Below are 27,431 nucleotides of genomic sequence, written 5' to 3'. Positions count from 1 at the left end.
GCTCATTAGAATTTAGAGTGACAATGACAGGTGGGAGTTTTGATTCCATCTGGGATGGACAATAGGTAGAAAAAATGCAGTTTGCATAGTCCCTTTATGGTTTTGGATTGGCTCAGAAAGCTGGACCTAGGGACCAATGCCTAACAGAAATGTCTATTCTAAGTCCACTATAGCCATTTAAAAAAGTCATCTCTTTCAGAAGAGATTCGGTGCGTTCAGGGTGGTGTGGCTAAAAAGTCATCTCTTTCAGCATGAGATTCAGTTCGTTAAACACATTTTTTTCTAGTTGAAATACAGCATCGTTGTTAAGTAGACTAAGTGAGAAAATATTCTTTTCCTCCTTTGAAAAGAGTACCTCTAAAATATTTTTTTCTGTTTAAACATGGTGTCAAGTTTAAAAAAAATACATAAATTAGGTAAATAGTCTTATTTGGGGAAACCTGGAGAAGGCTCCAGAAATACCCGAATCTGAAGCAGCTCTCCCTGGGGTCTTGAGTCTACCTGGGAGGGGCCAGAAGGCTCTGGATAGACTAGGTTAACAACTTCCTCTCAATCAATTCTGCTGTTAGAGTGATCCTGTGGGATATCTGTATTTATTCTGGGGATACTGATGCCAACTCATAAATGTCCAGGCTCGGTGTGTTATAAATTATTTTTCGTTTAGGCCCATGTGACAGCAATTCATTAATTATAATTCATGTAAGAGATTTAGAACATATTTATATAAGAACATACAATAGGTCTCGCACAGGAAAACATCAGGTAGGCTTAATAGAATGTAAGGTCTCGGTTCGGGAAGCCCCACTCCTCTCAGTCAGGCCGACTGCTCAGGAGAGGTTCTCTGATTCCAACTATAAATGCTTTGACAAATAGGAGAAGTAACCAAGTAACAGGTCAAATGAGTCCATCTGCCCCTACTCCCACCTCCGCCCTTTTCCCCTTTACAATTTACGTGTAATTCTTGCCCTCTCATGCCTTCTCAAACATTAAAGGAACTCTTCACTGCTGTTTTTGAAACAAAAATTCCCTTGATTCTGACATTATGGACTGTATTCCAACAAAGGCGTGATTACTCAGTGAAGAAACTTAACTGTTTTTATGAAAGAAATATGGGAAACAGAGGTTGGTGGTATTCCACGTTGGGAATGAGATTATGTTTGCATTCTTGGATCAAGAAAAATTTTCAAGAAAAACAAAATGGAAATTTTGTTTCTGAAAATGCTGGTATCCTCTCTAAACCATGATAGTCTTTTTGGAGTCAAAAAAATGGATAAGAATTCAAGAGAGAGTAAGAGAAGCAAACTTACCTAACATCTCTTCTTTTAGTCTTTCATTACGTTCTTCAATTTGCTTAGGTAATCTCTGAGGGAAAAAAATAAATAAGGGCTTTATTTTGAATTTGGAAAACACTTAAATCCTAATATGAAAGTGAGATCAGGTTAACTACATATATGATCCTATACTATATAAAGGAAAAAAACCCAAGTGTTTATGTTTTTTTTTTTTTTTTTTTTTTTTTTTTTTTTTTTTTTTGCAGTACTGGGGATCGAACTCAGGGCCTTGTGCTTGCAAAGCAAGCACTCTACCAGCTGAGCTATCTCCCCAGCCCCCAAGTGTTTATGTTTGTGGGTGAGTTACACACAGATAATTTGGTCTGTTTCACGGTTATATTCCTTCTAACAGAGTGCCTAGACCAAAGGACTGCAATAAAAATTAGGTGAATATGAATATATATATGTACATATGGCAAAAAACTTCCTAAACCACATTAGATGTCTAACGGAATATAGTCAGTGAAGGGATTGGCATTATGGGTGATAGCTGTATTCCTACTCAGTACTGGGGACTGCTTTATCATTAAGCTATGTTGTGATAGGGTCTTGCTAAGTTGCCCAGGACACCTTGGCACTTGTGATCCTCCTGTCTCAGCCTCCCAAATGGCTAGGATTTATAGGTGTGTACTATCACCAGGCTTGCAACTTTCAAAAAAAATTTTTTTTTCTGATTTGTATCTTCTAACTTAAAGTTCCTTCTTTATACAATCACAATCTAATTTGTTAAAAATGTTTGAATCAGGGCTGGGGAGATAGCTCAGTCGGTAGAGTGCTTGCCTTGCAAGCACAAGGCCCTGGGTTCAATCCCCAGCACCGCAAAAAAAAAAAAAAAAAAAAAAATTTGAATCAATCTTAAATGTCCTTAAATCATCACCTACCTCAGGGTTTCTCAATCTTGGCACTATTAACATTTTGGACTGAACAATTCTTCATTATGGAGGGACATTCTGATATTTGTGGGATGTTCAGCAGCATTCCTGGCCACTACCCACCAGATGCCTCCAAGTCATGACAATCAGAATGTAGAATGTCTCCAGGTATTGCCAAATGTCCCTTGAAACCCAAACTGCCCTAGTTGAGGACCACTGATCTAGATTAGAATCTCTCTCTCTCTTTTTTTTTTTTTTTTTTGGTATTGGGGACTGAACCCAGGGGCATTTTACCACTGAGCCACATTCCCAATTCTTTTTACTTTTTTATTTTGAGACAGGGTCTCCCTAAGTTGTTAGGGCCTCACTAAGTTGCTGAAGCTGGCCTTGAACTTGAGATCCTCTTGCCTCCCGAGCTGCGGGGATTACAGCATGTGCCATCATGCCTGGCTAGATTAGAAACTTTCATGTCCACTTTTAGCCCTGTAATTGGTCCCAAGTATTTTGGGGTCCAATAACTCATTTATAAAAAATTCAAAATAAATTCCTTCCACATATAACAACTACCATAAAAGGCTTATTGTCACTAAAGGCTTAAAACTAACTTGACAAAGAAAAAGGCTACCAAGAACTTGGTTAAATTTTAAGAACTTTATGCCTTTCATTTCACATTTAAATTACTCTTATCATCATCCAGAGATCTGTTAATGAGTCTGAGAAAGTTAGATTAAAATTAGTTCCAAACTGCTTATGTATCCAAACCAGTCTATCTCCTGACAGCCACCTTTACATAAATATTTGTTATTACTGTAAGAATTTACCTCAAATGTTAAACAAAAATATCACCTAAGATATCAATGCATGGATATTCCTGAACATTTCTTGGGTTTGTTGTGGAAGTAAGAGGGAAATTCTGTGCAGCAGTTTAAATGCCCTTGGGGGAGAGGGGCAGAGAGGAAATGTAGATAAGAAAGAGGAAGTGCACAGCAGGAAGGAGAGGGAAGGCCAGCAGTGGAAAAGGAGAGCAGCTGAGTGTCAACATGTGGGAGGTAAGGGAGACCCAGATGTCCACATCTTCCAATTTAAAAAAAAATTGGATTTTTAAAATTTGTTCTAACTGGTTATATATGACAGTAGAATGTATTTTGCACATCTTCCAATTTTTAAAGTCACACCTAGATTTTCTTTTTTTTTTAGTTGTTGATGGACCTTTATCTTATTCATTTGTTTATATGCAGTGCAGAGAATTGTACCCAGTGTATCACACATGCTAGGCAAGCGCTTTATCACTAAGCCTTAACCCCAGTCATAGATTTTTATACAGTAAAATCTCTCCAAGCTCACATGTTGGCAAGTGGCTTCAATCCAAAAAATTTCGTGGGTTGTTTTAAATAAAACATGCCTTGCCCACCCCCACAACCCCATCACCACCTGCTTGCTGTCTGCAATTTCTACTGCACAGTGGCGACCCAGGATTCATCCTAATGGCTCTCTGAAAAGCCTGGCACTGAAGATACTATTCAATTTCTCAAAGCCAGTGTTTCTCAAACTTATTTGAACATCCATTATTTCTTGGGTATAACACAAACATCTAACTCTGTAGCACATATTAGATATGGTGCTCTATGAATAAGAGAAAATTCAAAGGCTGGTAATAAAAATAAAAGCACAAATCTGGAGTTATTTTTAAAGGGGGGTGCAAATTGGTATCATTTAGCTAACATATGACTGAGATAAAAAGAAATATGAACTTTAGAAGCACAAATTGTCAGTGCCAATGACAAGAATAACAGCCATTACAAGAAAGATTAGGAGGTCTGTTTAAGATATATTCACCTGGAAATGTCCTGGGCGCATGACAGAATAGAATCTTGGTGACTGAGTAAGGAAAAGGCTGGACAGAAAACCAGAAGTTTATCACTTCCAGTACCAAGAATCACTTTGTCCCAATCTGTATAAATATAGTGGACAAGAGTCCCCTAGTGCAACAAGGAAATGCATTTCTGGTCAACTCTAGAGATTAATGGTTTACATATGCCACTGTTATAATGGAGATTAAATGGTACGTGGTTGCAATGGATATGTGGCCACCACTTCAAAGATCTAAGTCTCACATATTTTGATCAGCACAGAAATGGAATATAGTCATGTCAGAAAGGATTATTTAAGACTTGCTGAGTGCCAAACAAAAGGAATAGAAGAAAAAGTATTTTAAAATTTTAGGTCTTACCATACAAGCTTCTCTTGCTTGATGTATTGATGGATCTTTTTCCAATATAGATTTATAGTCTTCCAAGGCTTCATCTAGCTTGTCTGTCTTCTCATACAACTCCGCTCTTCTCAAAAGTGCCCTGATATAGCTGGGGTTTAGCTGAATTGCTGTAAAAAGAGAACGAATTGTTATCACAAAGAAAAAAGGGCCTGGCCCCCTTCTCCCTCCCAGGAGAAGTCTGTATTATTACCTTTAAATAAAATCTGCTTAATATGCTAAAAAGAAAAAAGGACCTGGATGTGTTTGGCTATACGAAACTCGTTTGTCAGTCATCCTCTAAGGAATGAAAGAAGTCATTTTGTCAAAGCCTATACCTAAAGTGTGCAAATACGTTCTGTAAAGAACAAAGTTATAAAGATTTTAGGTTTTGTGGGCCGAATAGATGATTCTTGTTGCAACTACTTAACTCTGCTACTGTGACACAAAAGCAAGTATAGACAATACGTAAACAGGTAAGGGTGGCTGTGTTCTAATACAACTTTACTTACACAGAAATCTGAGTTTTGCATAATTTTCACATATGAAATAATATTTTTCTTTTGATTTAATTAACAAGTATTTTAAAATACAGAAATATGCTTCTATATTTTTAAAATATAGAAATCACTCATATCCAAACCAGGTGACAGGCTAGATTGGCTTATGGCTTTAGTTTGTCAAACCTAAGTCTATATTCCAAGTCCTGTTATTTGCTTATGTCTTTCACATAGTCCAGAAGAGGCCAGAACACAGAGCTTAAGTACACAGTGAATGAGTAAGAGAGATCCAAAGGGGAGCTGAAGGAAAGCAGTCTGGTGGCAGACTATCATTTTATTTTCTTCTAGGCCTTGACTATTTCAGGCTAAACCCTCACTGTTCTTTCAAACTACTTCTCTAGTGTCTTTAGGTCACTGGTGTACAATCTTTCCTCTATGCAGCAACAACTGCCCTAACAACCTTTTCCTATTCTGGTTCAAGTATACTGCATTTCTCCTATTCCCTTCTGAGTTGTTTCTTCTTCTTTTAGAAAGCAATGTCTTGTCTCTAAAACTTTTCCTCTTCATAAAATATACCCTTCTCTTTCATTCACTTATGTTCTTAGCAAACATGTACATAGTATCTAATCTTTGAGTCTAATTTAGTGTAACTTGGGGCTATCACAGTAAATAAGACCTTGTTCTTATGAGGCTTTATGCTGTCCTTGCACAGTAAGAGCAGGCAGCCACACAGGGGAATGATTTCTTGCAGTCACAGTGCTATAATGAAGGATGAAATAAGGTAATGGAGACACAAGTGAAGAGGTAACCTCAGAGAGTGGGCAGAGAATATGAAGAGGGAGTTTCTGAGGAAGGTCAACCATTCGAAAGAAGAGCAGGAATGTACCAGTTAGAGGGAGTAACATGAATAAGATTCCTTAAACAAGAATAATACTAGCATGTTAGTGAACAGCGTGGAGGCTGGAGGAGAGAGGAGGTTGAAGACACAGGTAAGGTCCAGACTATGGAGGGCCTTCTGGGCCAGGGAAGAGTTTGGACTTTCATCTAAGTGTGATAAGAAGTCACTGGAAGGGTTTCTAGTAAGCATAAGACATAATCTAATTTACTTTTTTTGGGGGGTGGGGGGTGGGGTGGGGATGGGAGGGTGATACTGGAAATTGAACCAAGAGGTCTTTACCACTGAGCCATATCCCCAGTCCTTTTTAATTTATTTATTTTTGAGACAGGGTCTCAATAAGTTGCTCAGGCTGGCTTCAAATTTGTGATCCTACTGCCTCAGCCTCCTGAGTGGCTTGAATTTCAGGTGTGCACCACCAAGCCTAGTCTGATATACATTTTTTCAAGGACTGCTTCGCTTATAGAGTGGGGGACAGGAGTGAACGCAGTGTGACCAGTTGGGAGGCTACTGTAGTGACCCAGATGAGGCACGGTGTTGGCTTGGTCTGAGTGGAAGAGTGGAGCTTGAAGGAGGTAGCCAGGTTAAGTATGTGCTTTTGAATTTGAGCCCACAGGACTCATGGAAGGGAATTAAAGAGAACAATCAGGGCTGATTCCACAAACACTTCAGCTGAAGTAAATGAATGTATGGCAAAGTCATTTATTAGAATGGAAAAGAACTAACTGAAAGTCTTAAAGGATGCGGGGGATGGGCACCTTAAATCTGAAATGCCTACCAGACATCCAAGAAGAGACAACAGCTTTGCAATGGGATATCGGTCTACAGACTACAAAGAGGTCAGTGCTGAAGGTAGCATACAGATGGTAGATATTTGTTAGTTTCACAGTTTTAATTTATCAATTCTGCTTTTATTTTTATTAAGACATTTCTTTTGTTTCCCTTAATTCTACTTTTTTGCTCTAATTTGAGTAGAATAATTAATATATTTTAACCATTTTAATTTCATTTTTAAATTGACAAAATTACATACACTTATGGTGTACATGATGTTTTAAAGTATGCAAATATTGTGGAATGGCTATATTGAGTTAATTTACATAGACTATTTAAAGCTTCAGAACTAGATAAGATCAAATAAGGAAAAAATACAGAGAAAAAAAGGGAGGCCTTATCCTGGGTTAAAATTAAGGGTTTCCAAAATGTTGAGGTTAACAGAGAATGTAGCAGAGAATAAGCATGAAGAACCAAAGAAGCAGGAGGAAAAACAAAAAAAACAGAGAATGACTAGATCATGGTGTCATTGAATTTAGGGATAAAAATTCCTTTAAAAGGCAGGATGCTATGAAAAATGGTACTAAATGCTTCTGGGATGCAGTAATAACTGGGGAGGACAGAGAACTGACTACCAGAATGAGTGACATGAGACTGCTGATGACCTTAAAGGAGCCATGCCTTCAGCGACATGGATAAAACAGAAGCCTGGTGGCAGTGAGAGAAGGACAGAACAAACAGGAGGAGTCAATTTGAGATAGCAGGTACAGAGAAGTGTACAGAAGGTAGAGAGGGATGCGGGGTCAGCAAGAGGCTTCCAGGAAGAACCCGAATCTCTTAACGTGTCAACTCTCCAGGCTGCTGGTCAGCCTCCTCTTATTCTGGTACGCCACACCCTTTTCTAATACTCCCAGTCACGATGTCATGCTACCCACAGGAAGAACACTCCAACCGACCTATACTGCATCTTCTGTAGAACAGAATCCCGTAATTTATGTTAGGTCAGATACCACAACCTATGAGACTGGCAGACAGTTTCCGAGTATGTATGTATGTATTGCAGAGAAGAAATTTTCCCTATTACTACTCTATACCTCTAAAACTAATATTAATCTGATGTGATTTTCCTTGTTAATCTACATAGAGAATAACCTTAAACCTCATTTATGCCAACACTGAAAACCCTAGGGTGACTATTATTAGATACTGTTCCTTATGTAGTAAAGAGATCTAAAAATAAGCTGTTGAATTCTTGCCAAAGTGTATGAATGAGAGCGAGGGTGTATACGTATTTGAGGTAAGGGAGGGAATTGAACCCAGAAACCACTAACCCACTTTGCCCACGAATACAATGCATCCATGTCTAGGCACACAAATAAGAATGTACGCAAATCTAAAAGGAAATTTGGAAAACACTTTCCTCCCTTTCCCTCATTTTCTTGGTAAGAGTCCTACACACAGGGATACAGCTGGAAATTAACTGTTTCCCATGGTAAACCTGCTAGTCAAGCTTACAAAGGCATTTTTTTTTTTTCCCCCGCTACCTGGTTTCAGAGAAAGGAACTCTGGAGATCAACAGCTTGTTGTTATCTTTTTGAATCCAAACATCTCACATAGAGGAAATAGATTAAATACCTTCTTTCAAACAAAATAGTACATTCATAATTAGTTTCAGCTCAAGACAGATCAGATGTAGCTTGCTAGATTTTACTGTAGTAATAATTTCATTTAGATACTACAAAACAATCAAAAATTTAAAAAGTGAATAGAGATTGTTGAATTAAAAACAAACAAATAAAAACCAGACAAGGGAATTTATGCTTAGTGTGAAGGGGAAATAGATAATACACAAGTTTCTTTCTGACTGTGATTCCCTCAGAAAATGTTAAAAAAAAAATTAGTAGAAAAACCGAAAAATACACTATCAGGAAAATTTTGGAAAAACAAAAACCAAATAAACCAACCAACCAACCAAACCCCATACACACAAACAAAACACCCTCAAAATAGCAGTGATCCTATATTTAGAGGTTTTTCTTAAAAAGTTGGGGGGAAGTAAAGCCCTTAATGCAACTCAGATATATAGCAAAGGCTTGATTCATTATATAGAATCTGAAAGAGTAATTGGCAAATTCTCCTGATTTGTGATGCTTGTGGGGTTTTTAAGACCCCACACGTTCTAGGTAAGTGCTCTAACACTGAGTTACATCCCCAGCCCTGGGGAAGTAGGTTTGGAAGAGTGATTACAATAGAAGTCTCTGCCTGCTACTATTAGAAAGTGCCCCCTGCAGGGGGCGCACACCTGTAATCCTAGTGACTCCGGAAGCTGAGATAAAAGAATCCCAAGTTCAAGGCTAGCTGCAGCAACTTAGCGAGACCTGTCTCAGTTCTCAAAACTAAAAATAAAAAGGACTGGGGATGTAGCTCGGTGATTAATCCTTGGTGCTAGGGTGGGGGTAGGGGGAGAAAGCACCTCACCATAGTTGCATTTCCTCCCTAAACACCCAGATTCATGTCCTAAGATCTTCAATTTGAACCTCAAAGGAAAGCAATTCAGAGATTACACAAAGTAAACTGTTTCACAGTTTCACTGTTTCGCCAAGGTACCTTTTAATTTTTCTTCAGGTAGTTACTAACATAGAAGAAAGGGAATGAACTACCTATTTGAAAGCGTGCTTACTCTATGATGACTACTACTATATAGCACCTCTGAAAATGCTAAACTATGCTGCTTCTTTAAAAGCCCCAGAAGCAGGGTGCACAGGCACTAGTGCACACCTGACCAAAAGCCTCCGTATCTGTGGGTCTAGCCGAGGTAACGCTCGTGTATACTAACGGGTAGTAAGACAAAAGATGTACCTTTGCTGCAGTCACTGATGGCCATCTCCTTCTTGTCCTAAAAGGAAATACAATATTAATATGCATTACTCTAGTTTTATCTTAATGGCTCAAAGTCCTTTGGTATGATCTGATCATTATACCTGCTATGGAGATACAGAATGTTTTTCAAAGCAATCTCATGAAAACATGATAAAATTTCAAGATAAAATTCAAAATTAATGTGGGGATGGCTCTGACCTGAAAGCCTCCTGGTAACAAGTGGCCAGGCAGCGTCTTTGCTAGTGGATCCTTACAGACTGTCCCAGCTGATCCGTCACACTTGCAGAACGTGTTATGTATGACAGAGTGGCGACACTGAGAGAACTGTGATCCATTAACTGGGCAATGACCGGTTTACGGATCCTGAATGATCTACTCTTTTTTGGATAGCAGTTATACTATCACATTTAAGAAGTACCTTCTAGAGAGTATTCAGATGGTTCATGGTCTGTTATAAAACTTCGATCATCCGTTGATCAAACAAAAACACGAACAATTCATCAAATAAAATATCTATGTGATTTAACTTACTGAAATCAGAAGCAAGGCATAATAGAAGAAATACTGGATGTCAGAAGAACGGGTCTCTGGTCCCAGATCCGACACTAACCTGCTACTTGACACTGGCCATGCTACCTAGCCTTTCTCCTCTAGGGCTCGGTTTCTCATCTTAAATATGAGCAGGTTGGACTGATTTCTATATAAGATGCCTTCAGCTCTAAAATGTTTATTTTTGCTAATCAGAAGTTTTCAACAATATTACAGAAATGTTAGTTCAAATAAATATTCAACACCCCCAATAATACCTATAGAAATGCTAAATATTTTAGAGCAACATCTACTAAATTGTTTAAGCATTCAACAAAAAGCAGTTCCAGGATGGTGACTGCTTATCAAGCACAAGGTTTCCCTTTAGGGTCATGGAATTAGATGGCAGTGATGATTGCATGGCATTGTGAAGGTATTTCATGCAACTGAATCACATACCTTAAAATGGTTATAAGGACCAATTTAATGTTGTGTGTATTTTACCACAATAAAAATAAAAAGGATCCAGGATTATCTGGGAAACGCTATGTCTCTTACAATGTTCACCATTCACATATTAAATACTGTAAGAAGTTCAGTAGCAAAGAAATCTATAACTTTATGCAAGTTAGTATTTCTCTAAATTATCAGATGTCCACAAATCAAAGAGATACAATGTCATAAAGTTTCTTTTCATTTTGTTTGGTTTGGTGGTGCTGGAGACTGAACCCAGGGGCACTCTGCTACTGAGTTTCATCTCCAGTTCTTTTTAAGACAGGGTCTCACTAAATTTCTCATGGCTTTGCTAAGTAATTGAGGCTGGCCTTGAACTTGAACTTGAGATCCTCCTATCTTAGCCTCTGAGTAGCTGTGAGTAGAGGTATGTGCCACTATGCCCAGGCTCTATTTCATAAAAAATTTTTAAACAGGAATAAGTAAAACTTTACAATTTAAGTGGACCCCTACTGTGATGGCTTTGTACCCCCAGAAGCTCTTATGAAGTCACGATGTATCTTCATCGTAAGTTGGCCTCTTAAAATTGAGGAATTATGGCATTTTACTTCAGAATCCTTTGTTTGAGGTACAGAGCATACTAACAACTCAGGGGATCCAGGTCCTATCTACTATTTAAAATGGTAGAGTACAGGGCTGACGGTGTAGCTTAGTGGTAGAACACTTGCCTAGTATGTATGAGGCCCTGGGTTCAAACCTCAGCACACCAAAAAACCCTCATACTTAAAAGTGGTAGTCTATAAAGTGAATGTGTGAAAAAAAAAATCAGAAACTATTTATCTTTTCATAAACTTTATACACAGATATATACCAATCTATATATAAAATGTACATAATATATAAAGATAGCAGTTAAATTTTTTTTTTTTTTTAAATAGCCTGTTCTTTTTGGGATTTGTCTGCTCTTGTGTAGCCAGCTAGACCTACGGCTAAAACTGAACTAACGACAGTTTGTTTTTTCCCCCTCTTCAGATATGCAATATGAAGTTTGGCCAACGGCATACAGACAGGGATGCTGAGACTGCAAACTTGGCTTTCTGAAATTCTTCTTCTTAAAGCAGTTAACCTATCAATTTCTTGAAAAATTCAGAATATGATTTTTAAATTGTATCAAGGAGCCAGGCATGGAGGTGTACACCTGTAATCCCAGAGACTTGGGAGGCTAAAGTAGGAGGATCACCAGTTTCAGGTCAGCATGGGCGACTTAGTGACACTGTCTTAAAAATAAAAAGGACTGGAGACACTATTTTAGGAGGCATCCTGGGAGCCTGTTTGCCTTTGACTTGAAAGATAAACACTTCTGGATTTCCTTGACTTCTACACTGCTGTCCAGTCCTACAAAAATTTCATGACCACACAGTAAGCTAATATATATATTAGCTTTTTTTTTTGTATCTGGAATTGAACCCAGGGGCATTTAACCACTCAGCCACATCTCCAGTCCTTTATTATTTTGAGGTAGGGTCTCACTAAGTTGCCCAGGCTGGCCTTGAACTTGCAACCCTCCTCCTCCCTTGGTCTCCTGAGTCCTGGGGTTACAGGCTTGCACCACCACACCCTACCTGCATAAATTAATTCTTAAATTCAAAACAAGATCACATATGTTAAATGAGAAAGGACAGGGGTCAGGGTAGAGAAAATTCTGGTCTCATGGACCCTACTCTTCTGTGTACCCCTAAATAGGACAGAGGCTGAGGGTACAGAAAGGAAATCTGGTTTCCCCTAGAGGGTGTTTTTACTGGGTACCCTGCTGTGAAACCTAACTCCTACCCTATTCTTTCCATATTCCTAATTTCTAATGGCCAATGTTTTTGACATTAATGTTCCAATTTGGGAAATTTCCAATCCTAGTCCTTTGGCTACAAAGGGAATTCCAATTTTGTTTTAGTTTAACAAACTTTAGATGTTCTCTAGGTTTCCATGTGACCTCAATTCCTGTTATGACTGGGCCCCCAAAGGGGACTGGGAATGTGGGGACCTGCAGGAGCTTAGCCATTGCCAAGATCTGCATCTGAAAATGGCTCAGTGCATGAGGTGGGTCTCCAGAAGAAGAACGCTGTTAACTCAACCAAGCTGTACAGCTGTCAGGTGTCAGGTCTGGGTTGACACACGAGTCAATTTCGCCTCCCTCTAGCAGCAGTTAAGTTTTTTATCCTCTTGGAACTGAACCTTGAGAGTTGCCAGAGGTCTGCTTGGTTTTTATTTTTTTGGTACTGGGGATTGAACCCCGGGGTGCTCTACCACTGAGCCACACCCCCAGTCCTTTTTATTTTGAGACAGGGTCTCCCTAAGTTGCTGAGACTAGCCTTCGGATGGCCCTGCCTCAGTCTCCCAAGTCCATGTGATTAGAGTGTTACCAGCCTGGACATATCTCTCTAGATGAACTTTTCTGTGTGGTGCTTGGAATGAAACCCAGGGCCTCATGCATGCAAGGCAAGGCCTCTGCTACCAAGTCACACCCCCAGTCTGAACATTTTGTGCAGCACTGCTAGATCAAATCTAAGGCGCTTTACCACTCTCTTATGTCCCCAGCTACTCTTGTTTTTCTTTTTTTTAAAATTGCAGGTGCTGGGGATTGAAGCCAGGACCTCACACATGCTAGGTAAGTGCACTCCATCTGAGCTACACCCCTGGTCCTTTTTATTTTCGATTCAGGGTCATGCCAGGTTGTCCAGGATCTTTGCATTTGCTATCCCATAGCCTCAGTCAAGCAGTTGGTATTACAGGTATGCACCACCATCCAGATGAACATTATCTTTAATAAAATGTTTTCTTGAAAAAAAAAGAAAAAAGAAAAGACCAGGGGTGTAGCTCAGTGATAAAGCACCCCTGGGGTCAATCCCCAAGTACCTCCCCCTTGAAAACAAAATTTCATCAAGCTACTAATGCTGGAAGCTCTCAAGTATTCTTAAAATATTAAAAGTACAACTTAAAAAGAACAAACCCAAAAACTCAGCACTAAAAAAGGCATCCTTTTTGTATAGGAATTGGTCATAGAGTGGATATTCTGAATTCTTCTCAGATGCAGACAAAAGTCCACAAGACCATACATTTTCCAAACTTAGGGACAAATCTATTATGCAAACCCAAACTCAGCACTATTACTAACACAGGAGATTTAACAGCAAAGAACCCCAGGTCCCAGGAGCCAAACAAACGTGTATTTCCTCTGACATTACAGGTATCCTTGATCCCATTTCAAAATGACAATGTCCAGCCTAACAATGTGGCAAGGTGGAAAAGCAAATATAAAAGGTCAGATTGTTTATTTATCTGTTTTTGGTACTGGGAATTGAACCCAGAGGCACTTAACCACTGAGCCACATCCACAGTCCTTTTTATTATTTATTTTGAGAACTGAGGCAGGGTTTTGCTAGGTTGCTTAGGGCCTCACTAAGTTGCTGAGGCTAGGCTCAAACTTGCAATTTTCTGGTCTCAGTCTCCTGAGTCACTGGGATTACAGGTGTTTGCCACTGCACCCTGTTTCCAGCTATGTTTAAAAACTGTTAGATGTGGGTTTTGATCAGTGTAGTGTACCTTAATGAATACTGTTTTAAACTTTAAACAATTGTTTTAGCTACGGGGATGTAGTTTTGTAGTACAGCACTTGCCTAACATTTATGAGGCTTGCCTTTAATCTCCAATACTGCCAAAAAAAAAGTCTAATTTTTAATTTTTCTTAATTCAAACTGATGGTTTGTATATTCTATAAAACAACTTCTCCCATGCCACATATGCCACATGAGACACCTCAAAAGTACTTCACCCTGGAGATGGAATTCATCTATATACATGTTCAGGTTTTTTTAAAAAAAAAGGTCTTTCTGCAAGTCTAAGCATTTAAGCACATATCCTCTTCCCTACCCTGAGGCCTTTTAAAACAAAATACCAAAAAACCTGGTTACTCAAATTGACTTTGGTGGAGACATTAGAAAATTTCAGGCCACATCGAAGAGAAAGTAACAGTAGATACCAGATCTACAGGAAGAAACAAACAAAAAACCACTTTACCCAATCTTGAGTCAGCTTCATGAGTTGTATAAAGGTATGGTAAATAACCTATCAAATGCACTTTGGATATAAGTAGCCATAGTTAAATAAGCAGAATTTTTTAAAAAATTTTCATAATTTTCAATCTAGCTATATTAATTATGTTGACTAAATAGGAAAACCAGACAAAATCAGCACTAAATCTCATTATTAGTACCAACACAGTATAAAACAAATATATTTTCATTTTTTCTTATGCCACACTCACCCTATTATACCAAGTTCTCAATCCTTTTGAAATACAAAAGCTTTTGAACTTTCTCTGACACATACTTTGGGCATCTGGGTAACTTTCATCTCAACAATTGGACACTTCTCCCAGTGTCCATTCTCTGAACAGAAAAATCAGAGTCTTAGGAATAAGCATCTTTATACCTAGAGGTTTGACCAGTGTTCTCCTGTGCCTTTAAGTCTTTATCTAGAATTCCAGAGGCCAAAAATAAGTAGCCGTAGCTATTCTGGGACATGCACTAGTTGGCTCCTTGCTTCATTAACCTGCCCCAGTTTAGTGGAAACTTTGTCAGCCTTTCTTCCATGAAAGTATTCACTTAGCTAGTTTAATGAGGAATGTTAATGGTAGTGTGACTCAAGTCCTCTCAAGATATTTTCCGATCTTCCCTGAGCCCTTTACACAAGGGAAATACGTGACAGGAAAAGAGACATAGCAACTTTAAACCCTTATGTTGCTTTTTTGAGATAAACTACCTTATAAAACACTGCACAACCATGTGCTTCTTAAAAAGAAGAGGTCAAAGATGCATACCTGTTTCATCCTTGCAGCAGCTCTATTTGAAAACAGAATAGATCTGTCTTTCTGGAAGCAGGATGGGCACATCTGAAGGGCTCGACTATAAGAACTTTCAGCTTCTATATAATCTGAGGATGATAAGAGAGGGCATTATGATTTTATTCCTAATACTACTGTATTCCATCAGACTTCAAAATGCATAGCTTTCCACTTATAAAAGACAAAGGTTTGAAATAAAAAGATGGTCCCAGTCTATTAAGTTTTGGGGACTAAATTTCATTGCCTCCTTTCCTCTCTCTTTAAAGAAACAGTGCTTCTTTGTGCCAATTTCACAAGGCATGTGCTTGGTGAACTGACAGCTGAATATGCTGTCAGTGAAGAGTGCTCAATGCTCAAGAGTGGTAGCATACCTTGGATATTCACTTTCATTTGGTTCAGCAACTTAGAAGGGAATGTTCAAAGGGGGTTAAGGAACTGAGACCAAAGAGATTAAAGTCTGGGATCCATGATTTGGGATGAAAAAGAGTTTTATGGCTAGGGTACAGCTCAGTGGTAGAGAGCTTGCCTGGCATGTACAAGGGCCTGAGTTTCATCCCCAGCACCACACGCCCACACCCACACTCACATCCACATCCCCCCATACACACCATATATATTTTCACTAAAGCTATTGTGCTTTCATAAAGGTAACTTGGCTAAAAGTGTTTTTTTTTTTTTTTTTTTCATTACCAGGGATTGAACCTGGGGTGCTTAACCACTGAGCCACTTCCCCAGACTTTTTAAATTGTGAGACATGGCCTCACTAGAGTTTCTGCTCCACCATGCTCAGCTTCATGTTTGGAAAGACTTTTTTTTTTTTTTTTCCAGTGCTGGGGATCCAACTCAGCCTTGCACGTGCTAGACAAGCACTCTACCACTGCGCTATACCCCAGCCCCTGGAGAGACATTTTATAAAAGACCTAAAAACAAAAGTATAAAAACCATTATTTAACTCAAAGACTTTAAAAGAGAAATGCTGATTAAATGTATATGTTCACTGTTAAATGCAGAATTAAGAACAAATTATCTATTCATTCCTTTCTCAGGTTTGAAATATTTAATACTAGCAAACAACCCAGGTGTGGTGGTACACGACTATAATCCCAGCTACCTGGCAAGGTGAGGCAGGAGGATCACAGGTTTGAGGTCATTCTGGACAAGGTAGCAAGATCCTGTCTCAAGATAAAATTTAAAAAAGGGCCAGGGATAGCTCAGTGGTAGAGAAGCTACCTGCCTGGTTTACACTAGGCCCTGAGCTCAAGCCCCAGAACTGTCCCCCTGCCACACACAAAAGAAACCATATAAAAATCTATGCTTTCAAAATTAGAACCATTAGTTCTACTAGAAAAAAAGTCACAATTGCTAAACCAAGATGTAAGAAAATAAATTTAAAATAACTAGGGGAAATTTGTTAACACCCCTAGATTTCTAAAGTATATACACTTTGAGATGGCACAGAAAGTTATTACAAGATCAAATTCACCAAACTATCAGAATGAACGCCAACTTTATTTCTAAGCAAATGGAGACAACGGAAAAGGACATGAAGAACATCTCTCTACTTAAGGCATCTGTTAAGGTTTTAATGTAGTTTGTTCTTTTTGTTGGGAGCTCAGTTTTCAATGTGGTGAAGTTGAGAATCTTTAAGAGATAGGGTTTACTGCAAGGTCCTCAGGGCACTGGAGGTACTGCCCTGGGAGGGGAATACTGGTCACCTGGACAGAGTTCTTAGGAAAGCAAATTATTATAAAAGCCCGAGACTTTCCTGAGTCTCTCTCTGGCTTCCTGTTTTGAGATATAATTCTTTCTTCTTGCATATGTTCCTGCCATTTGCAATAGGGTCCTTAACCAAGCAGGCACTATGTTTCTTGGGCTTTCAACCTCCAAAACTGTGAGCTAAATAAACCTCTTGTCTTTGTAAAGTTTGCCTGCCTCAGGCATTTTGTTATAGAAACTAAAAACTAACACAGTATCCAAAGAAAAGGGCACATGAAAGAGTAATGAAATACAAGTAAAGTAATTTCCTGGGCTAGGCTGGAATGGCCAGACCTCTTTCCCAGCACTGTGGTGAGTAAGAAATGGGGACTTTGCTTTTACAGTAATGCATTAAGTTTAGTGTTCTCCAAAGCAGCAGCTTAGTTTCACCCTTGATTTTAGAATTAACAGATTATTAGACTACAAAAAAGAAAAACTATGCTCATGCCAAAAGATACAGGGTAACTGGGTCACTGTCAAATGAGAATGACATGGAGTTGTTTGAAAAAAAAAAAAAAAACAAAATTCCAGGTGCTGAGAAGCAACAGCACATAGTGAGCAACTCAGACTTGCTAGTTGTTTCCAGATGTTTTTTGGTGTATCTTCATGAACTCTGAAACAGAATGAGTCAAGATGGTCAGACAACAGTATTAAAACAGTTATCTTACCTCCTTTCTTAAACTGCTCATTTCCCTCCTCCTTTAGTCTAGTGCTCTCCTCTCTCCTTTTCTGAAAAAGATCAGAGAATTACACAATTTCTCACAATATTATAATGAATAAAAGGTAGGGTTTCTATACATATAAGTGTATTTAATGGACAGCAAGTTAACTTTTGAGAACTGGGTCAGTTTTACCCAAATCCCAAACAGTGCAAGAGGAAAACACATGACCATCTGGCTAATCATCAATTGCATTTTCATGTTTGAAACAAAACGTAGGTGTTCTTGGTCTGTCCTTTGCTTTCTGTTTCTATCTTTTGCATGGAATGGCAATTCAAGAATCAGTTAATTTTTATTCACTCAAAAATGAAACTAAACCTCCACCCTGGTTTGTATAGCAGTATAAATTCAAATTCTGGCTCTATATGTAAGTTGCACAACCAGTTTCAGAATCCTTCTGAGGCTTAAGTTTCTTCTTCTAAAACAATAAAGCTTTAATAGTGTTGACTTACTGCTTACTGGGTTAAAGTGACTACGTATGAAAAGCTTCCGAACAGTGGCAATAAGTATAAATTACTATTTTTCTGTAAAATAAGCAATTTACTACCCACTTAGGAACAATCATGGGTTGTGTCATGAAGGCAACAGGATGCAGGAAGAGTACATTACAGAGGACAAATTACGTCTACAGGGTTAGGGCATTAGGCTGTTAGCAGCTGACACAGGAAAATTCAAAGAAACCTAGATAAGTAAATCTCTCTTTTCTTAGCTTGTTTTAACAACTCAGAAACTCATATAGATGGTCCAACACACATCAAACGTAACGCAGAGTCAATGTTCCCCGATGGGGCCAGTGTACACTTTTCACCAGGAACATCTTAACGTGGCTGGCACAAGTCAAACTGGCAGAAGCACCTGTAGGCCTGCTACCACCTTGGACAATGCTTTTTCTTTTTAAATAGAAAGTCCCCCAAAATCTCTTCCTTCATTCATAAAACTTTGGACTAAATAAAAAGTCCAAAGGGAAGAAATATAGTTAGCAGGCTATTTTATACATAGAAGCCAAAAACCTAAATAACTGGTATTCAAGATTAGAAGCCAAATCAAAAATATTTTTTCTTTGGAGATCTGTTAATGTTTTTTGTGTGTGAGTTTTGGAATTGGCAATTAAGCCCAGGGGCACCTTACCACTGAGCTACATTGCCCATCCCATTTTATGTTGAGACAGGGTATTGCTAAATTGCTGAGGCTGGCCTTGAACTTGTGATCCTCTTGCCTCAGTCTCCTGAGTCACTGGAATTATAGGCCTGTGCCACCACACCTGGTTTGTTAATAGGCTATTAATGAGACCAGGTGCTTCCCAGATTTCTTATTATAATCTGGAAAAAAAACAGAGGACTTCATGAATCTCAGTAAAGAAACTAAAAATGGTAGGTATAAACTGATTCAACTTCTTTTGGTATCTACTATATGTCTGACACACAGCAGATATAAAAATCATCTACTTTAAGATATACCTGAAGGGGTTATTTTAAGAGAATATAGAAAAAATAAAATGGGTAGTAGTGGTGATAAAAAGTACAACACTATGGCCAAATTTACCTAGTACCTGGACTAGAGAGGTACCTGGACTAAAATGTTCTCTATTGCATTGGTTAGTAGTTTTGCATGCACGTAAAAGACTACTTTAAGTCAAAAAATTTAGGGGCAAATTTATTGGAAAGTTATCTGGGGCTCACAGAACCACTGGGAAGCTTAAAGAACAGGTTCAAGAAGGCAGGTAGAACTTGAGGCAGCTCTGTGAAGTCAAGAAGCAGAAAGCATGTCTTTTTGTGAGTATGGACAGGATAGTGCTGCCATGTAGCAAATAAATTCTGACCATTCCCTTTGCTTTGCTTCACTTGATCCAAATTCAAGGTTTCAGTCAGAGCGTTCAGTAAACCTTATTCAGGTCACATGGCTTGGCTGTTAGGGAATGGATCAAGGGCCCTGGGCTTCTACCACCAACAAGATTACAACTCAGAAGAATTCCTCCAGGTAGGAAGGAGGGGTTGAATGCTGAAGACCCAAGAAAACCTCTTAAGAAATGCAGTTAAAAGTTATTTTAGAGGGATCCAAGATGGTGTAATAGAGGGAGGCTGCGTTCCTTGTCGCTCTGTAACTCCGGTTTCAAGCAGAGGATATCTGTTTCCTGGTGAGGCAGTTTTTGCTGCTTCTTGATCCCCTGCTGTTTACCCCATTTGTCTGCTGTGATCGCCTGCAGTCTGCCAGCATATCAACGCCTTTTTTGAGTGCAGATTGCTTACTGTCAGGCACCTATCACCCGCCATTTGCCTGCCGCTCGCCTGTCCATCGCCTGCCTTACACCTATCCATCACCCAATGCACAAGGTTCACCTCCCGATTGTCCAACAACAGTCAGCAAACTGATCGCCAACCGCCAGTGGAGCACCAGCTGCCTGCTGTTGACTGGAAGTTCTCCGTCACAGTACCTGCAGGTTTGATTACACGTGGCTGCCGCCATTTTGAGACAACAGCCAGGCCCCGTAGGACCCCTGGCCGGACTGACTAAGCCCCGTCTCCAGGATCCCTCAGCCCGACCGATCACTCCCTGCCTCTGGGGCCCTCACATCGACTGACTGCTCCCTGCTACCAGGACCCCCAGACCGACTGATTGCACCTGGCCTCCAGGATCCCACAACCACACCAAACACACCCGACCTCCAGGACCCCTGCTTGACCAACCGCATCCCACCTCCAGGACCTCCAGCTGACCACGTCCACACCCTGAGCTGCAGCTCCCCATTTGCCAACACATTTCGAAGCCAGAGTAGCCATCTTGGGTTATCCTGGAAGCCGGAGCTCCGATCTTTAGGTGGGGCAAATCCCATCCTGAGATGCCTGCTGGAGGTTTGAAGCTCATTGTCAGGTACCTCTCATGCATCAGGCTACTAAAGACTGGGAGGTTTCATTACTATATGACTGTTATACTATAGATTTTCTTTTTTCTCCTTATAGAAAAAATTTAAGTTTTTATTTCTTTACTTTTCTTGCTCTCTTTTCCTTTTGTTTACCTGCTCCCTCAGAGTCTCTTTCTCCCTTTGTTGGATGCTAACATCCAAGTTCTTTTGATTACACTCTCACCCTTTCTATTATCTAGAACTTCTGTATAATCTTTTCTTATCCCATTAACAGTCACATTCTACATCCCTCTGCATCCTCTTTGTCCTCCATTAGAAACTGCAGACCTTATTGCAAATCTGTTTGTTTTACTGAAGATAATATTTGAAATCATTCTGTTTATTATGACAATTTTGTTATTGTCCTCATAGGGGCTATTTGGTCTAGGATTGCATAGTGTCTGAATTGGGCACTGCTAATATTGATCTCCCCTTAAAGAAAGGGTTTTGGAAACCTATAGGGCCACTATAAACCTATAGGGGGAAATCTGCAATACCCCAGATCTGCACTGCTAGAGGGGAAGATACATGAACAACATGAAAAAACAAGGGAAGAAAATGATCCAAACAAATCTAGATTCTATATTAATAGAATCCAATGACAGTATGTTAGAAGAAATGTCAGAAAAGGACTTCAGAATATACATGATTAAGATGATTCGCGAAGCAAAGGATGAGATAAGAGAGCAAATGCAGGCAATGAATGATAATACCAATGAGCTGAAAGAGCACCTGCAGGAAGCAAAAGATCATGTCAACAAAGAGACAGAGATTCTCAAAAAAACCCAAATGGAAATCCTTGAAATGAAGGAAACAATAAACCAAATAAAAACTCAATGGAAAGCATCACCAAAAGACTAGACCACCTGGAAGACAGAACCTCGGACAATGAAGACAAAATATTTAATCTTGAAAATAAAGTTGCCCAAACAGAGAAGATGGTAAGAAATCATGAACAGAATCTCCAAGAACTATGGGACATCATGAAAAGACCAAATTTAAGAATTATTGGGACTGAGGAAGGCACAGAGATACAAACCAAAGGAATGAACAACCTATTCAATGAAATAATATCAGAAAATTTCCCCAGCCTGAAGAATGAAATGGAAAATCAAATACAAGAGGCTTACAGAACACCAAATGCACAGAATCACAACAGATCCACCCCAAGGCACATTATAATGAAAATGCCTAACATTCAAAATAAAGATAGGATTTTGAAGGCCTTGAGAGAAAAGCATCAGATTACATATAGGAGGAGACCAATACGGATAGCAGCCAACTTCTCAACCCAGACTCTAAAAGCTAGAAGGGCCTGGAACAACATATTTCAAGCTCTGAAAAAACATGGTTGCCAAACAAGAATCCTATACCCAGCAAAACTAACCTTCAGATTTGAAGATGAAATAAAATCCTTCCATGATAAACAAAAGTTAAAAGAATTTACAAATAGAAAGCCTGCGCTACAGAATGTTCTCAACAAAATATTCCATGAGGAGGAAATGAAAAACAACAATGGAGGTCAGCAAAGGGAGGAACTACCATTGTTTGGGGCATAAAAACCACTCAAAGGAGAAACCAAGCCAACTTAAAAACCAAAAATAAGCCAAATGACTAGGAATACAAATCATATCTCAATAATAACCCTGAACATTAATGGCCTAAACTCATCAATCAAAAGACATAGACTGGCAGAATGGATTAAAAAGAAAGACCCAACAATAATGCTGCCTGCAAGAGACTCATCTCATAGAAAAAGACATCCACAGAGTAAAGGTGAAAGGATGGGAAAAAACCTACCACTCACATAGACTCAGTAAAAAAGCGGGGATTTCCATCCTTGTAGCAGATAAAGTGGACTTCAAGCCAAAGTTAGTCAGATGGGATAAAGAAGGACATTTCATACTGCTTAAGGGAACCATAAATCAGGAAGACATAACGATAGTAAGTATTTATGCCCCAAACAATGGTGCATCCCTGTACATCAAACAAATCCTTCTCAATTTCAGGATTAACATAGACCACAACACATTAATTTTGGGTGACTTTAACGCACCACTGTCACCACTAGATAGATCTTCCAAACAAAATCCAACCAAAGAAACCATAGAACTCAATAACACAATCAATAACCTAGACTTAATAGACATATATAGAATATTCCATCCATCAACGAGTGGATTCACTTTCTTCTCAGCAGCACATGGAACCTTCTTGAAAATAGACCATATGTTATGCCACAAAGCAGCCCTTAGGAAATGCAAGAAAATAGAGATACTGCCTTGTGTTTTATCAGATCATAATGGACTGAGAGTAGAAATCAATGACAAAATAAAAAACAGAAATTACTCCAACACCTGGAGACTAAATAATATGGTATTGAATGAAACATGGATAACAGAAAACATCAGGGAGGAGATGAATGACAATACAACATATCAAAATCTCTGGGACACTATGAAAGTGGTACTAAGAGGAAAATTCATTGCATGGAGCGCATTACAGAAAAGAATGAAAAGTCAACAACTAAATGACCTAACATTGCAGCTCAAAGTCCTAGAAAAAGAACAGAATAACAGCAAAAGTAGTAGAAGACAGGAAATAATTAAAATCAGAGCTGAAATCAATGAAATTGAAACAAAAGAAACAATTTAAAAAATTGACAAAACAAAAAGTTGGTTGAGAAAGTAAACAAAATAGACAAAGCCTTAGCCACACTAACAAAGAGAAGGAGAGAGAAAACTCAAATTACTAAAATTCGTGATGAAAAAGGAAATATCATGACAGACACCACTGAGATACATAACATAATGAGAAGCTACTTTGAAAATCTGTATTCCAACAAAACAGAATCTACCGAAGACACTGACAAATTTCTAGAGACATATGCTCCTCCCAAACTGAACCAGGAGGACATACACAATTTAAACAGATCAATATCAAGCAATGAAATAGAAGAAGCCATTAAAAACCTACCATCCAAGAAAAGCCCAGGACCAGATGGATTCTCAGCCGAGTTCTACAAGACCTTCAAAGAAGATCTCATTCCAATACTTCTCAAAGTATTCCAGGAAATAGAAAAAGAGGGTGCCCTACCAAACTCATTCTATGAAGCTAATATCACCCTCATACCCAAACCAGGCAAAGACACATCAAGGAAAGAAAATTTTAGACCAATATCCTTGATGAATATAGATGCAAAGATCCTTGACAAAATATTGGCAAACCGTATCCAAAAGCATATTAAGAAAATCGTGCACCACGATCAAGTGGGGTTCATCCCTGGAATGCAAGGATGGTTTAACATCCATAAATCAATAAACGTAATCCATTATTGTCAATAGACTTAAGGATAAGAATCATATGGTTATTTTAATTGACGCAGAAAAAGCGTTTGACAAAATACAACACCCCCTCATGCTCAAAACACTAGAAAAAATAGGGATAGTAGGAACATACCTGAACATTGTAAAGGCTATTTATAATAAGCCCATGGCCAACATCATTCTTAATGGAGAAAAACTGAAACCATTCCCTTTAAAAACGGGAATAAGACAGGGATGTCCTCTTTCACCACTTCTATTCAACATTGTCCTCGAAACTCTAGCCAGAGCAATTAGGTAGACTAAAGAAATTAAAGGGATCCGAATAGGAAAAGAGGAACTTAAGCTGTCACTATTTGCGGATGATACAATTCTATATTTAGAGGATCCATTACTCCTCCAGAAAACTTCTAGACCTCATCAATGAATTCAGCAAAATAGTGGGCTATAAAATCAACATGCATAAATCTAAAGCATTTTTATATGCAAGCGATGAAACAGCTGAAAGGGAAATGAGGAAAACAACTCCATTTGCAATAGCCTCAAAAAAAAATAAAATACTTGGGAATCAATCTAACCAAAGAGGTAAAAGATCTCTACAATGAAAACTACAAAACATTGAAGAAAGAAATTGAGGAAGACCTTAGAAGATGGAAAGATCTCCCATGCTCTTGGATAGGCAGAATTAATATAGTCAAAATGGCCATACTACCAAAAGTGCTATACAGATTCAATGCAATTCCAATTAAAATCCCAATGATGTACCTTACAGAAATAGAGCAAGCAATCATGAAATTCATCTGGAAGAATAAGAAACCCAGAAAAGCTAAAACAATCCTTAGCAGGAAGAATGAAGCAGGGGGTATCGCAATACCAGAACTTCAACTATACTACAAAGCAATAGTAATAAAAACGACATGGTATTGGCACCAAAATAGACAGGTAGATCAATAGTACAGAATAGAGGACACGGACACAAAGCCAAATAAATACAATTTTCTCATACTAGACAAAGGTGCCAAAAATATGCAATGGAGAAAAGATAGCCTCTTCAACAAATGGTGCTGGGAAAACTGGAAATCCATATGCAACAGAATGAAACTAAACCCCTATCTCTCACCCTGCACAAAAATCAACTCACAATGGATCAAGGACCTGGAAATCAGACCAGAGACCTTGCATCTTATAGAAGAAAAAGTAGGTCCAAATCTTTACCTTGTTGGCTTAGGATCAGACTTCCTTAACAGGAATCCCATAGCACAAGAAATAAAAGCAAGAATCAACAACTGGGATAGATTCAAACTAAATAGCTTTCTCTCAGCAAAGGAAACTATCAGCAGTGCGAAGAGAGAGCCTACAGAGTGGAAAAATATCTTTGCCACTCATATTTCAGATAGAGCACTAATTTCCACAATATATAAAGAACTCAAAAAACTCTACACCAAGAATACAAATAACCCAATCAACAAATGGGCTAAGGATATGAACAGACGCTTCACAGAAGAAGATCTACAAGCAATCAACAGATATATGAAAAAATGCTCACCATCTTTAGTAATAAGAGAAATGCAAATCAAAACTACACTAAGATTCCATCTCAACCCAATTAGAATGGCGATTATCAAGAATACAAGCAACAATAGGTGTTGGCGAGGATGTGGGGAAAAAGGTACACTCATACATTGCTGGTGGGGATGCAAATTAGTGCAGCCAGTCTGGAAAGCAGTGTGGAGATTCCTTAGAAAACTTGGAATGGACCCACCATTTGACCCAGCTATCCCACTCCTCGGCCTATACCCAAAGGACTTAAAATCAGCATACTACAGAAATACAGCCACATCAATGTTCATAGCTGCTCAGTTCACAATAGCCAGATTGTGGAACCAACCTAGATGTCCTTCAATTGATGAATGGATAAAGAAACTGTGATATATATATATATATGAAATGGAATATTACTCAGCTATAAAGAATAATAAAATTATGGCATTTGCAGGCAAATGGATGAAATTGGAGAATATCATGCTAAGTGAGATAAGCCAATTTCAAAAATCCAAAAGGCGAATGATCTCACTGATAAGTGGATGATGACACATAATAGGGGGTGGGAGGGGGGCAAGAATGGAGGAAGGAGGGACTGTATAGAAGGAAAAGAGGGGTGGGAGGGGTGGGGGGGAAGGAAAAAATAAGAGAATGAATCAAATATCATTACCCTATGTAAATGTACGACTACGCAAATGGTATGCTGTTACGCCATGTACAAAGAGAAACAACGTGTATCCCACTTGTTTACAATAAAAATAAATGAAAATTTAAAAAAAAAGTTATTTTAAAGCAGGAATTTTTTAGAGAAGGGTAATTCTTCAAGTTACTACAGCTTAATGTCCATTGTTAAAAACTTTAAATTTCCTATAAAGCTGAATTCTAATCTCAAACTCCTTTCTGTTCTATAATCTGTACTTTAGAGTTAACTCATCAGGAAATGTTCTAAGAACTAAGATGAATCCTCAGACTGCCAGGTCAGGTTCTTGTGAAGAGAGAAGAGCAAAAGGAGAGAAGAGGAGGGAGAGAGTATGTTTTAAGACACCTATCAGCTGGTGTGGTAGCACACGCCTGTAATCCCAGCTACTCGGGACGCAGAAGGAGAGGGACTGCAAGTTCAAGGCCAGCCTGGGAAACTTAGTGAGATCCTGTCTTTCAATTATAAAAGGGTTGGGGGTGTAGCTCAGTGGTAGAGCACTTGACTAGCACATGTAAGGCCCTGAGTTTATCCCTGGTAACACACACACAAACACAAAGAAAGACACAGACCAATTATTCTTTGATAAATTTACAACATTGAGTTCCCAATTAGCAAAGATGAAACCAAAGTATACTGAGAAAGGGCTAGCCTGAGCAAAGCTCACATTTCCTTATAATGAGAACTAAAAGTTGGAAGATGCAAGAGAAGGGCTTTAGAACACAATTTTGAGGTCAATTATTCTAAGGAAGGCATCTTATTGTTTTGGCTGATAAATCACAACCAATGACCTAGTAGGCAGTACACAATGGAAAAGAGCTTCTGCTTCCCTCTCTACAGACTGTGTAAACTGAGGATTAATGCAATTATCAATAACATGCTGAGTATCTCCTTGGAAACAGCTAAAAATAGCACCTTGGAGGAGAAAGCGAACTATCTCCCAGCTGTGCCAAGAGACTGACTTGATCCTAATACAAAGAACGAAGTTTACTCTGCTGCCTGAACATACAAAGGATAGCATGCACATTGTGTAATGTTACTGAAATCCAGTGACAGATTTTATAGAGTGTACACAGGTCTTAGGAGGCTAAGTGCCAGAACCTCACTCACACATTAGC

At 38.8% G+C, this 27,431-nt stretch overlaps 1 protein-coding gene across 5 annotated transcripts in view; it reads right to left on the bottom strand.

Annotated features, from left to right (window-relative positions):
- Ttc1 (tetratricopeptide repeat domain 1) overlaps positions 1-27,431 on the bottom strand; it is a 61,299-nt gene that overhangs the window by 9,471 nt on the left and 24,397 nt on the right. For all 5 annotated transcript variants that reach the window (XM_047555739.1, XM_047555735.1, XM_047555737.1 and 2 more), the window contains exons 3-7: positions 17,802-17,862; positions 15,355-15,467; positions 9,480-9,516; positions 4,434-4,582; positions 1,308-1,362 (exon numbers count right to left, since the gene is read on the bottom strand). In XM_047555739.1, coding sequence (XP_047411695.1) covers positions 1,308-1,362; positions 4,434-4,582; positions 9,480-9,516; positions 15,355-15,467; positions 17,802-17,862 — 415 coding nt within the window. The remainder of the gene's footprint in view (positions 1-1,307; positions 1,363-4,433; positions 4,583-9,479; positions 9,517-15,354; positions 15,468-17,801; positions 17,863-27,431) is intronic.

This window comes from Sciurus carolinensis, chromosome 6 (assembly GCF_902686445.1).
Source record: "Sciurus carolinensis chromosome 6, mSciCar1.2, whole genome shotgun sequence".
NCBI lineage: Eukaryota > Metazoa > Chordata > Mammalia > Rodentia > Sciuridae > Sciurus > Sciurus carolinensis.
The sequence above is the reverse complement of the archived record's forward strand: the minus strand, read 5'-3'. Positions and strand labels throughout refer to the sequence as shown.